Raw genomic sequence first — 14,102 nt, forward strand, 5'->3', positions numbered from 1 at the left:
TCTGGGGTGATGGAACTGTTCCATACCCTGAATAAGATGGTGGTTAGTATCAAAGAACTCAGCACTGAAAAGGGTTCTCTATTATATTCAATTATGCCTCAGTTTTTTTAAAAAAAAACCATGGAGGGGCCAGGGCTGTGGCTCAGCAGTAGAGTGTTCGCCTAGCACATGTGAGGCATTGGATTCGATCCTTAGCATCACATAAAAAATAAATGAATAAATAAAATAAAGGAATCATGTTCAACTACAATGAAAAAAATTCTTAAAAAATAACCATGGAGGTATCAAGCATAGAAGGAAATACAGTTATATTACTTTCTGGACATAGGGTCATTCTAAGTGACTAAGTAAAAAATCTATTTAAAAAATCACTATCAGTGGAACTGTAGCAAAATATCAAGCTATCAATTTACATGAGTTAGGCACACTGACTGCCCAGAAGATACAAGAAGTAATACAATCATTCATTCAGAAGCATTCTGGACCTCAGGTGGCTTGCCATCTACCTACCCTCTCTTCTAAGCACAGCATAGAATAAGCACTGGGGGAAAACCCAGTAAAATGAGGTGGCAAAAAGCAAGTTTTTTTTTTCAGAGCAAGATCCCAAATTTCTAGTTCTGAAACATCTAGAGTCTGGAAAAGAAACCTGAGCCACTGAGTTAATGGTTGGGAAGAGGAAAAATAAAGATTATCAATACTATTTACAAAAGTAAAAGTAAATAATGGGTTATTTGTCAAAGGAGTATTAAATTCTGGTTCTGGTGTGTTGTGTGGTTTCAGAGGTTAGGTAACTAACTGCCTGTTGGCAAAATGACACATCACTAGAGATTACCTGAGTTTAGAGTTCAACAATATTAAACTTGCAGAGTGTAGAAAATTGACTGGGCCAGGAGCTCAGGTGCCATCTGTTATCCCGACAACTCAGAAAGTTGAGGCAGGAGGATCACAGGCTCCAAGCCAGCCTCAGCAACTTAGTGAGGCCCTTAACAACTTAGCAAGACCCTGCCTCAAAAATAAAAAATAAAATAAAAAAGGCTGGGAATGTGGCTCGGTGGTTAAGTTGACATTGGTTGGAATTGCTGGCCTAAGTGCATGTGAAGACTCCAGACTAAACCAATAGCTCAGGAGGGCTCCAACTTCAGAGAGCTAGACAATGACAGGCCAAAGTAATGACTGTGGAGAGAGAGAGACTCTGCCAAAGAAAAGTCCCCCACACCAGGGGGCACATTCTGACAGCCCAGCAGCTGTCAAAGGGAAATCCCAGAGTGAAATTACACATAAACAACAACAAAAGGGTCTACCATCCAAATCCAAGCCAGGATGCAGGCAAACTTCAGGCACAGAGGGTGAGAGGAGAGTCCAGCACAAATGAAGGGGACAGCCTGGGTGACCAGTCATGGGTGGCAAGGGCTCAGCTGGAAGGCACCTTGGGCAGATCACCTGTACCACAGCAGCATCCAACAGGCTTGGGCTTCAGGCTCATCCGGAGGAGGACCCCATAGTGGGAGGCCAGGAGTGGTTAATGTTGGGGAGTCCTCCTGGGGTAGTAGCCGGAGAAGCAGAGAATGTTACTTTTCATTTGTTACTTCTTGGTATTACTTGAATTTTCTTAGCAATACATTGTATTCTTCCTTCTCATTCTTCTTCAGTGCTGGGATGAAACTTGGGGTCTCCTGCATGCTAGCTTTACCACCAAGCCACACCTCAGCCCTTATTTTTTTATTTACAAAACTACTGTAAAAATTTTTGAGAGATGTGAAACATATGGTCAGACTAACCTTTTTTAATGTACCTTTTTTAAATGAACAAAATTTTCACATTTCCCTGATTATTATTAAAGAAGGGAATTTCTGCCCTTTTACCCCTTACTTCAAGTGATGGGGCTTCTGTTCCTTTCCCAAAGATGATAATTTGGGTTCTAGGGTAACTGTCTGGAACAATACTTTGTGATGAAACAAAAAAATGCCCCCCCCCTTTTTTTTTGGCTGACATCATTCCTGGCATGTGAGTCAAACTGTTAAGTGTGAATAAGAACATCATCAAGGGGAGGAGAGGGGAGGTGGCATTGGAGGGTGCGGTGGACACAGCAGACTTGCCAGAGCACAGCTGGTGTGGCCTTGAAGTTATGTAGAGGCAAGTTCTAACTGCACATCAATAACCAGGGTCAGGACAGTTTGATGAAGTACAGGTTCTAATTAAGAGCCAGAGGACCACAGCCTCACCACCTTCTCAGCCCAAGTTCAAACTTGAGTAAGGATTGCAGTGAAGGTGGCTGGAGACTGCTCCCTCACACTGTGCACAGGCATGGACTCCAGTCAGGCAGTTACCAAGGAGAAAACTGGTAGAGACTACCCAAGGATGTCAATCAACTGGTGGTTTATATCCTCCAGTAAATAAAGTAAAAAGTCTTGTTCCGTGCTCTGTATTATTGCCTTGAACCTGGAAATTAATCCAACCTATAAATTCTGACGTGAGGCCAAATAAAATGGGTTGGAATGAAAAAAAAACTTTAACCATGCTAGTTGGTTCTAGCTGGTCATTATATCCTAGAACCAGAGCTTTTTTTTTTTTTTTTTTTTTTTTTTTTGGTAGCACAGATGGAACCCAGGGCACTCTACTGCTGAGCTAAACCCCAGTCCTTTTTTGAGATAGGGTCTCAATAAATTGTGAGGGTCTCACCAAGCTGTGGAGGCTGGCCTTGAAACTTCCAATCCTCTTGCCTCAGCCTCCCAGTCACTGGGATTAGAGGTGGACACCACCAGGTCATACTGAACCTGTACTTTTCAAAGTGACCACTGGCCAGAGGCCTAAGCAGGCATCTATTTGAATAGTCACTTTAGGGTCTTGGAGTGCAGCAAGGGACTGGCTATCCTCTCTTCAAACAGACCAGCTCTGGTTCATCAGTATGAGCTGTTTTGATGTGCATTATGTTCATAAAAATTGACATTAGATTATATGTAAGATTTCATTTTATGTTTCATTATTTCAATTTTTTTCTGGTCAACCTTTACCCTAAATAATATTCATTTTCTTGAGCTATTTAGGGAGAAACATTCATCTGTAATTTATAGGATGAAAATATATTTTCAATGGCCTTGAGAAAGAAGCCATTTCTCTTGAACCTGAAATTTTTTTCTGCATATAAGAGAATAAACAGTCTCCTCACTGCAGACAATAAGAAAGCAAGGCAGTCTCCCCAGAGTTGCCCACCATGAAAATGTGTCCAGAAAACCTTATGTGCAAGGGAACTGGATGGCACCTGGAGTGAGGACTCTTCCTTCCACACAAATGTTTACAACAAACCATTGTTAACATCTTTGTATGAAAACATGACAGGACATACTAATGAGAAGCTTTTACTTGATGTTTTATTTGTAGAAAAGTTTCAATTTTGCCATATTTATATTTTAAAATGCAAATATGAGAAGAAATGAGATTCCCCAAAATGTGGCCTGGGAACAGCTGATCTAGAAAGCTCTGGAAGAGAAGGATCTGCATCCACAGGCCTGGCAGGCACTGCACTCTGTGTAGTGAAGGCTCTGAGCAGCCCTGCTACAACCGAAAGGACCCCAGGTATACCCCCACCAGAGAGAAGAGGGCCAGGCACAGTCATCCACCACCACCACGAGCAGAATCCAGACCTGGTCTGTGGCAGGTCCAGGCACTGACTGACCTCCCTAAGCCCTGGACACCCAAACAGGGCAAAGTTGATTTGAGCTTGGCCTGCTGCTGTCAGCTGCTGATTTGTTGATGCTCCTCTCAAACAGCCTGGCCTCGTGCACTCACTGGGAAGGGAAGCAGGTGACCCCATAGCTGCTGGCTACCATGGCAGTCTGTTTTCTGAACAGAGGCTGATGCCTACAAAAGTAACTAAGGGAAATGGGGGCTACAGCATGTCTAGGAAAAGAGGTGCATGCAGATAAAACAACTACCCGAGGAAAAGCAGGAAGAGGTGAAGAGCTACAAACCCTTCAGGTGTAGCTGAAATGAAAATGGAGAGGAAATGGAAACCCAGCTTCTCCGTCCAACTTTTGGGAACCTTTCTTGCTAAGAGGTCAGCCATTGAGTGTGGGCAGAAAACTTCAGAGACGGGAGCTGAGGTGTGACATTGAGTGATGGGTGTCAGAGGGTCTACCTCAGCCTAGTAGGATTCATAATGGGAAGGGAGAAGGCAGCATTTTTTGGTGGGGGAAGGAGGGCAGCGGGAAAGTACAACAGCTATGAACTTGCTCAAATAGGCTGGGCACTGGGGCCACCTATAAGGAAAATCAGTGTTCACCGGAGTGGAAGATGAACATGGACAGACCAACTGGCCACCAAGTGGGGAAGGAGTCTGTGAGGGGGGAGAACAGGACAAAAGAGGTGCCATCTCCCCGAACCTGCCGAACTGAGTGTCCAGCCTGTGAGCGGCCCAGTGGGGCCATCAGCACTGAAGAGAGACAGCGTGGGGTGGAAGATGAGGACAGAAGGATTCAGGCCACAGGGAGGGCCCGACTGGTGACACAGCAGAATACAGGAGAACAGGGCAGAAAGAGAGCAGCCCACCAGGTCAAGAGCATGTAGCATGCTGAGACTTGTCCAGCCACTGTGTCTGGAAGCAGACACATCCTGTTGTGGTGGAGCCAGCTCAGGCCAGCATGAGATCTGCTGCAATTAATGGAGAACTACAGGGACAGTTTTATTGCATCCCAGTTTCCAAGCAGGCTAGGATAATTCTGCAAATCCCCCTCATGCATTATATAAGGGTTAGATTATGATTTAGGAGACAAGCCTTTTCAGGAATATTAGTTTATCAGTGAAAAGAGACCCACTTATAATTCATTTACTGAGAACTCAGTAGGACAAATAAAATAGTTAGGCTTTTTTTTTTTTTAATAGCACTTCAGCTTTGCAATTTTTCTTCATAATAATGAGCTGTTATGTACAGAGTTTCCACTCTTTATTTTTTTAAATAAGAAATTACATGCAAGCCAAGTAAGACAAAATGCAGATCTAGAGGTTTCTGTGGTTATAGTAATCGGCCCACAGTACATAAATCCCCTGTCACTGGAACCTGGCTGCACTAGGAATAAATCTCTTATTTATGCATTTCACAACCATAATATTTAACAGTGTCATTTTCATGAGTACATGTGCCAGATTTAAGAATGTAAAACATTCTGAATTTATAAAAACAAATGAATTATATTTACATTACAGAAAGATTTACTGCAGGGTTCTTGTAACCAATAAGCTCCTCTAGTGCACTGAAGATGTAATTTCTAATGCATCTTAGTCAAACTTTTTGATCAAGAACATATTACTATACCATGCAAAGTATATAGCAACACCGAAATCACACTCAGCTTTGGGGGTAAAAAATGCTACAATATCTGTGTTCACTGACCCTCCTTCCTCCAAGTCCACAGTGGACGAGTATCTGACAATATGCAAATTATCTAACAAGTACTTACTTACTATGCCATCTGTGGGGTGTACGAATGTGATTAAGGCATGGCACCCAAGAACAGTTCTTGTAGGTCAAACTGTCTCTGTGAGGCATGAGAAATGGAATAATATAACCACCCACCAACTGAGCCACCATTATGAGTCAGAATCCATGACTCTTGAAACATTAATTGAATCCTTCAACCTTTGAGTAGGTGCCATTTCCATCCCATAGATAAGAATGAAGATCCAGAGAAGGCACATGAGTCCTGGACTTGGAAATAAGAAGACACAGTTCAAATGTCTGCTCTCACCAGGGCCCAGGGCGTGTCACTGAACACTCCTGGCCTCTATCTTCTCAACACATAGTAGGGCATCAGCACCTCCACAGAGCAATGGGAAGGATTAAAGCACTTGATGCATGGTCTCATAAGACAGTATTAATTCAGTAACTTTTGCTAGAGATATGAAATTAGGGAATTTTTATCATATTCCTGACTGTCTCATCCCAAACATGGTGCTTTGGAAAGAGGTTAAGTTTTTAGACTCAGTAGGAAGGACCTGTAGCAAGAAGGTGGCATGACAATAATGTTGGAAGTCTGAGGAAGGGTCTGTATTCACCTTGGGCCCAAAGAGCTGGGAGGAAGACCCTGGGGAATCCAACTTTGGGAAACTATTATTTTCTATTCCTGAATGAGAAAACATATTTATAAGATTTCTGAAATCTCTCCTCCCGTGTTTATTTTAATCATTCCCTTAAAAATGACTATTCTAGAGCAAATACAAGTAATGAGGGGCCCAATAGTTGCTTTGGGGCTAAGTCAAAATAGGAATAAGTCTTACCAACATCTGTCTAGAACTGACACCTAGAATATTATTTATAATTACAAAAGCAAACCCATAATGTACCTATAAGAAGAGTTCCCCCTCTCTGATTAATGCATTGGAAAAAAATATTAGTCTTAGAAATTTTGTTCAAATGTTTTAACTTCAAATCAACAGTTTTTCAGCACTGAGACTGCCAGGCCTAGGAATACAAATATTAAAATATATATGTATTTTAATTGGGTAGACTCCGAACAAACAGACAACAGAAGGCAATCAGTGCAATCGTGAAGGTATACACCATGGATGTTTGTAACTACTGGTTACAGTGAATTATGGTAAACAGTCTCATATTACTGTCTTTCCCTGGCCATTAGACTTGACATTCCTCTTCTCCATCAAAATCTCATTTTCTTATTAGAGCTACAGTTTCCAAAATTCTCTCATAAGACTTTCTCAGGGCTGGAGTTGTGGCTCAGTGACAGCACTTGGCTTGCACATGTGAGGCACTGGATTCAATCCTCAGCACCACATAAAAATGAATAAACAAAATAAAAATTTTTTTAAAAAAAAAAGAATTTTCTCAAATTTAAAGATGAGTCAGGTGTAGTGATACATGCCTCTAATCCCAGCTACATGTGAGGCTGAGGCAGGAAGATCACTTGAGCCCAGGAAATTGAGGCCAGTCTGGGCAGCCTAGCAAGACTCCAGTTCTAAAAAGTTAATTAATTAAATAAAATTGAAATACTAATACCAGAAATTATTATAAGCCTGTGAGTGGCAGAGTTGTTGCCACATCGCAAAGTAAAGCACAATAATTCATGTAAAAAATTGTAACAAGATTAGAAGATATTTAAGTTGTACAATAATAAAAATACTACAAATCAAATCTTGCTGCAGACAATTTTGGGACATGACAGTACATCATTTATGTTGGTGTCTTCCATGTTGCCACAGAGCAGGAAGCTATTCAACCACAATGCTTCATCAGGGCCCCGGGAGCAGTGTCTACTCCTAAATCTGAGCAGGTGATTCCACTTCTTCCAAATTCGTCCCATCTCTCCTGGTCCCCTGCCCCTTTCCAGGTGGACCAGATGGGGTTAAGGGTGTGTACTTTATAATTTAAAAGCAAAAATTTTGTGGGATGCAACTGCAGTAGTACTTGGTGGGAAATGTCTGCATTAAGAAGAGACATTAATATTACAATTGAATATGCTGAACAGCCAACTTAAGGCTGTTATAAGCCAACTTATTCTTTTTTTTAACATTTATTTTTTAGTTGTAGTTGGACACAATACCTTTATTTATTTATTTTTATGTGATATGAGGATTGAACCCAGGGACTCTCACATGCTAGGCGAGCGCTGTACCACTGAGCCACAAGCCCAGCCCATGGAAGTGTTTTCTTTTCTTTTTTTATACATATCTTTATTTTGTTTATTTATTTTTATGTGATGCTGAGATCAAACCCAGTGCCTCACATGTGCGAGGCGAGCGCTCCACTAGTGAGCTATGACCTCAGCCCATGGAAGTGTATTCTTAATAGAACAGAGTTAACTTGAAGAAGAAATTGTTTGGAAAGACAATAAAGCCAAGTTGCATTTAAAAATATTGCTGAGGAAGAGTAACAGCAAAAAAACCTTTCACTGGACTGAGATCACATCCCAAATGTCCACAAGTTGTGGTTCACTTTGCTGTCTACTCCTCCTGACTGAAGCCAACATGGAAATGGTTGTTATTCATTTCCCAGGAGCACTGTAAATTACACTGTGATATTTCAGTAAAAACAACAATGACAACAACAACAACAAAAAATTGCCAAAGCTGGCCTTGAATTCACAATTCAGCAGCCTCAGCTTCTAAAATAGCAGGGACTAGACTCTGATTTAATACTTCATTTTCAAAATTAGCTTCAGTGAAGCTCCAGAAGAGCCCCAGATTCCTCTTCCCCAAAATGACTAGATCCTACTCTGTGTTCCTCTTTCATTTTATATATTTACTTATCTCTGCTTCACCTGCCATCTTCCAGAGATCAACAGACATAAGTTGAATCTGAATGAATTTACTGCTTAAGTAAAAATCAAAAAAAAAAAATGGGAGTAATGAAAATGTGTTAGTATGAAAATAAAAATCCCAGATAAGAATACACTATTAAGCAAAAAAGAACAAGCTGTCAGTTGCACATGGTGTGTATGAATGTTTGTAACAGTACACAAACCACCTGTGGATACCTCTAAGGGCAGGAAGGGAATCCAAAAGAGCCTTTTCCTTTTACATCCTTCTTCTATGGCATGTATTGCACTTATATTTTCAAAGCTTCAAATTTAATAATTGTGTCAAAGAATATTGTTTTCCAGGAAAAAGAACCCAAATATCAATTTTAAATCCAAGTATAACTTAGGTTCTCTAGTATCCATAAAATCAAAACTGTTTTCAACTACTTTCATAACTAAAAAACTGAAAAACACAGTATCAGCATAATAGCAGGTGCAGTGGCACATGCCTGTAATCCTAGCTACCCTAGAGGCTAAGGTTGGAACACTGAGTTCAAGGCCAACCTAGGCAACAGGCATAGTAAGAGTCTATACATGCAACCCCCCCCCCCAAAGTTAGAATCAGCTTATCTCTAGAATAGAAGCCATATAAGTCTTTTTTTTTTTAACTAAAATATGACAATGTTATTTATAGCACTCCTAGGAAACAAATAACGGGCCCTTTCCATGTTACAAACTCCACCATTCTGCATAAAATGGCCACTCCTGGGATGCAGTATAATAAGTACTGAGTGGACACAATTTGGAATCTGACTGTTCTGAGTTGGAACCTAGCTCTGTCGTTAGTTGGATGATCACATTCTTCAATCTGTCTCAGCCTCAATTTCCTCATTAGAAAAGTAAATGATACCATCTATCAAAACCCCTAAACCCATGTTTCCCAAGAACCTCCGATGGGACATAAGATTGCTTTATATGGTTATATGGACAAACATGTTTCACTTGAATGACAAACATTTATGATCTCAGGCCTGGGATGTTATTGCCTAGGGTCAGACAAAGAGGGTAACCAATGACAAGAATTGCATGGTCTTTAGTAACTGAACCTTTAGTACCTGAATCTTCACCAAGGTGGATGGAGAAAATGGAAACTTCGTATGCCCTTAGCTCCACCTGCAGCCAACTGAAGCTGGGAAGGGTTGGAAAGAGGTGCCGCCCTTCCCTCAACCCAGGTGCAAACTACACTCAAAATATGCATTGTCCATGGTCACTGAGACCTCACCAAGCAACCAGCCAGCTCCAGGTCTTACACCTGCATCTCAGGAAGCAGCCATGACAGTGCTGGCTGCAGAATCCACCTATTCTGAAGAGCAGATCCTGGGGTCTAGCACCTAAGTCATGTGTACACAAGGCTGGGTATATATTTTTGTCAACTGATTAGATCTATTGATTTAGTAACTTTTTTACTTTCTTTCTTGCCTTAAAAAATATGGGTGACCATTTAGTAGAAGTTAGGCTTTTCTTTACAATTATCAAATAATAATCTCCTTTTAAAATACATTTAAATATAAAAAGTGACTGAAGATTGAGTAATACTGCTGTAAGCCAACTGGAGACTCTCCTGGTAACAGCACCAAGGGATACTTTATGAGGCACAGCTGATTTCATCTTCAATTCTGCTCCCCACAGGGAACGGTCCTGGCTGCACAAGAGTTCCATTGGGGCAACTTTACCATCTCATTTCTTGCATCTTTTCTAAATGTACTTTTCATTACCTGTACATTAGTTTCAAAAAACATCTCAGCATCTCAGCAGGGGTAACATTTCTGAGTAAAATGTCAGACTTTTAAATGTACTTGTCATTGCCCCTCCTCCATTATTATTTAGAACAATTTCCAAGCTTCCAAAAAGATATATGGATACAAAGTTCTTCAAAAAAAAGCTAAACATAAAGTTACCAGGCAAAATCCACTCCTAGGAATATATCCAAGAGAAATGAAAACATGTTCACATAACCATTTTTACTAGACTGCCCATAACAGCATTATTCTTCAAGGTCAGAAGATGAAAAAAACCTAAATGTCCATCAACAAATGAAAGGATAAACATGTGGTCTAGCCATATAAGGGAATACTATTTAGCCACAAACATGACTAAGGAATTGACACATAAAACTACATGCATGAACACTGACAACATTATGCTAGCTCAAAGAGGCCAGTAATAAAAAGCCACATCTTGTATTATTATTCCATTTATATGAAACATTTAGAATACGTGAATTCTTTTGGGGGTAATGAAAATTTTCTAAAATTAGATAGTGTGGTGGATGCACAACTCTGCAAATATATACTAAAAACATCGAATTATACTGTAGAAGGGTGGATTTTAAGTTATTTGGATTTTACGCCTATAAAGCTGTTATTTTAAAAATATAGTGTAGACCTACAAAGCTTTCAACAAGATCTGGCAATTTTTTAATATCTTACTACAATTGCTTTTTTCCTTTCTCCTGCACCACATACAAAATACATGTGCACAATTTATGGTGGGACCATCTGAGATTTAGTTACTTTAACACTTTGCTTCTAAATACTGATGTCGAATATTCTCCCATGTAATCAAAATACAAATAGCACACTGGTGAAATTCAACGCAAATAAAAAACATTATTTAACATATAGTCCATATTTAAATTTGTTTTTGTCAAAAATTGTGCTTAGTATTTGGTTCCCATGTTCCTTTAGGTGTGTTTTAATCTTGAAAACCTCTCCTGCCTTTTCTTTAGGACACCAATGTTTCTGAGCTATCTTGGTCAACTGTTGAACTGAATGACCCTCAAGTGGGACATGCCTGGTTTATGAACCCATGCAAATTAAATATTTTTGGCAAGAATACTACATAGGTGATTGTGTCCTTTTCAGTGCATCAGGGGTGTGTAACCTCAGTCAGTCTTGTCAGTGGTGATAGGAAGGTGGTGTTCTTGTTGACTTTGGTTCTGTGTGGTGACTAGAAGAGTCATCCATTATAAAAGTAGCATCTCCATTTGTTAAGTAATAACCTGAGAGGTGGTCATTTGAGTCTGTACAATTATTAGGTTTCCCCAACTTTTACCCAAACATTTTAGCATTCATTCAAGATCTTTGCCTGGTATTCTGCCCCATTTGACACCACTTTGCATTCATGTGACGAAGGAATGACATCAATTTTATTCCAAAGAGCATGGGAATAACAATGTTCAACCCTAGCTCTTGAACATCAGCATCTCCCAGAATCTCTATAGTGGGACCTTGTCAATGATATTTTAAAATTCTCCAGAGTGACTGATTTTGATGTAGATAAGGGTTCAGATTCCAAGTTGAAGGAAACTTCCAATATTCTCATTTTGCAAATAAGGAAACCAAGGCCCGTGGGAGCCAATGGCACAAAACTTGTTAACGATGTAAAGGTTTGCTTTTTTTGACTTGCTTTTAATATGCCATTCCTTCCCAGAAAAGGTGTAACTTGTATGTCGTTAGAAGTGACCACTGCCTAAGTATGTTTCTACCAGATGTGCATACCTCTGCTTTCAAACTTAATTGTCCTTTTCGTTCAAGAGCCCGCTGCGGCCACATTAGGGGGTTGGGAAAGGGGCGTCTGTCTGATCATCAACTCCTCCGTCCGAGGGCTCCGTGTGACAGGTCAGGCCTGGGGACCCGCGGCGCACAGGACGTGCGAGGTCCGACAGCCGCAGCGCCGGCGCCGCGCCCAGGCCCTTGCGCGCCCCGCAGACGCCCTCCACGGCCCCTCACGCAGCAGCAAGCAGCGCGCGGGACGCACCTGGGGGACACACCTGGCAGGAGCGCACCTGGCGGTGTCATTCCGCCTCGCCCAGGGTCGCCCAGAGGTGTGGGGGGCGCTAGAGACAACGGAATACCGAGGCCCGACCACCCCTCCACTTACCCCGGCGTGATAAACTTTATTCGCTCTTTTAATCTTGATGTCCAGGGAAGTCCCCATCTCAGATTCAACAGAACGACCACCACTTCCGGCCGCGCGTGACCCGAGGGAGGGGCAGCCCCGCCCCCACCCTCTCCGCCAGCCGTGGAGTCACGTGACTTCGCACTCTACGTCGGCGTGGCTCCCCAGACTCGATAGGGAGTAGGCCCCACGCTTTCCTCCTTCCGGCGCAGGGGCGGGTCTTAGCGCGGGCAGCGGGACTCGCACCCTAGCCCCACCCCCGCCAGGAGTGGGGGGCGGTACTCAGATAGCCCCACCCCTTCCGCAAGGACTGTCTTTCTTCGGAAATACACCTTTCTCCCTCCTTCAGGGAGGAAAGGGGGAGGTCGCCGCTCTCCCGGCGTGCCCCGCGGCAGGGGGCGGGACCGAGGCTGTCTTGCCGGCGCGCCTAGTGCTGGAAGGCCGGGTCTCCCATCAGGCTGTGCGGCACAGAGCTCTGCGCTGCAGAGGTGGTTTCAGGAGGTTACAGCTTGGGAATGCGGTCCTTCCTCACACCTGTTTCCTCCCTTCACCTCCAGCCTCCTCCCTCTTCCTCCCCGGGATTCTCTGGAGCCGGCACCCGCTCTGCCCCTCCCCGGCCTGGCGCCATTCTCCGCCCTCCCACGGGAGCACCCCCGTCACCCGCTGGGGTGCGGCCCCGCGCTCGCGTCCTGCGCAGCGCTGATTGGCGGCCGGGCGCCCGCCCCGCCCCCGCCGGCGCCGGGCCAAGGTCTCGCGAAGCGCGGGGTGACCTCGGTCGGCTCGCAACCGCCGCGCTGGGTCGGCCGCCAGCCCAGCTCCGCGCGCCGCGAGGGGTTGTGGGTATTCCCCAGGCGCGTGTCCTGGAAGCGGGTGCTGAATATTCAGCGTGCGCCGCGGCGCGGGCCGCGACGGGGCGGGGAGGCACGCTCGCAGGCCCGGGCTCGCAGATTGGTTGGAACTGCACGATTCGAAGCTGGAACGGACCTGCCTGTTCTCCTTTCTATTCCCAGCAACAACTGACTGAAGTAGACAGCAGCTACTGGGGAAAGGGGGTACTGCCTCCAGCCAGGACAAGCAGTACTGAAGTAGACAGCAGCTACTGGGGAAAGGGGGTACTGCCTCCAGCCAGGACAAGCAGTACAGTGTTGAGCGCAGACTACATTTATTGAAATAAGATCTCTTGTAAATGCTTACATAGAGATTTTCCCTGTAAGCGGAAGGTCAAATTTTGTTATGATAACTGATCTAAATAATGTGAAGAAGTGGGGTTTTTAAAACATTCCTTGATTCTGATCTTTTTTTTTAAAAAAGCATTACTTTTAGGACAACAGTCTCTCTATTAAATGATTTCATGAATTAATATCTCAGAAGATCCCCTCTTAAGCATTTAAAGTGTTTCTTGGGCGGGCCGTGGTGGTTCTATAGTTGCAATTGCTTTTGAAGGTTACTAAATGTGGTGTTTCCCAGTATTCAGTTGTCAGTTGTCAGCTCCTCTCAGCTCTCAGGGCTTCCGTCTTGTCTTAAAGATCTTTCTGTCGACTCAGACCCATCAATTCTAAAACAATTCATTAGGGACTTAATAATCACTAATCCATATGCAATTCAAGAAATGGATTCCTCTTCACTAGACTCACCCATCATTTTTAAGTGGTTAGGAAAAAAAAAAACTCAGTAGTCTATGCAGAGAAATGGGAAAAGAAACTTAGCCACTTTCTAGGCTTGTTTTTTACAGCCTACTTTGCTTAGTTTACAACTGTTCCTCGAGGACACCATATTGTATTTGTCTTTGTAAGTTGTCCACAATGTTTATGGAAGGCTGGTGCAATATAAAGAGCTCTTTCCAGCAGTTAACAGTGTGACCTGTGGTGACCCCGTTCCCCCAGTTCAGGACAACAC

At 43.0% G+C, this 14,102-nt stretch overlaps 1 protein-coding gene across 2 annotated transcripts in view; it reads right to left on the reverse strand.

Moving 5' to 3' along the window:
- The window catches only part of Vps26c (VPS26 endosomal protein sorting factor C), a 40,424-nt gene extending 27,943 nt beyond the window's left edge, over positions 1 to 12,481 (reverse strand). Inside the window, exon 1 of one of the 2 annotated variants that reach the window (XM_026399397.2) lies at positions 12,189 to 12,481. In XM_026399397.2, the coding sequence (XP_026255182.1) occupies positions 12,189 to 12,245 (57 nt within the window). In that variant the 5' untranslated portion in view covers positions 12,246 to 12,481. The remainder of the gene's footprint in view (positions 1 to 12,188) is intronic. The other variant, XM_026399396.2, reaches the window with a different exon arrangement.
- Positions 12,482 to 14,102: the final 1,621 nt, after the last annotated feature.

This window comes from Urocitellus parryii, chromosome 2 (assembly GCF_045843805.1).
Source record: "Urocitellus parryii isolate mUroPar1 chromosome 2, mUroPar1.hap1, whole genome shotgun sequence".
Lineage (NCBI taxonomy): Eukaryota > Metazoa > Chordata > Mammalia > Rodentia > Sciuridae > Urocitellus > Urocitellus parryii.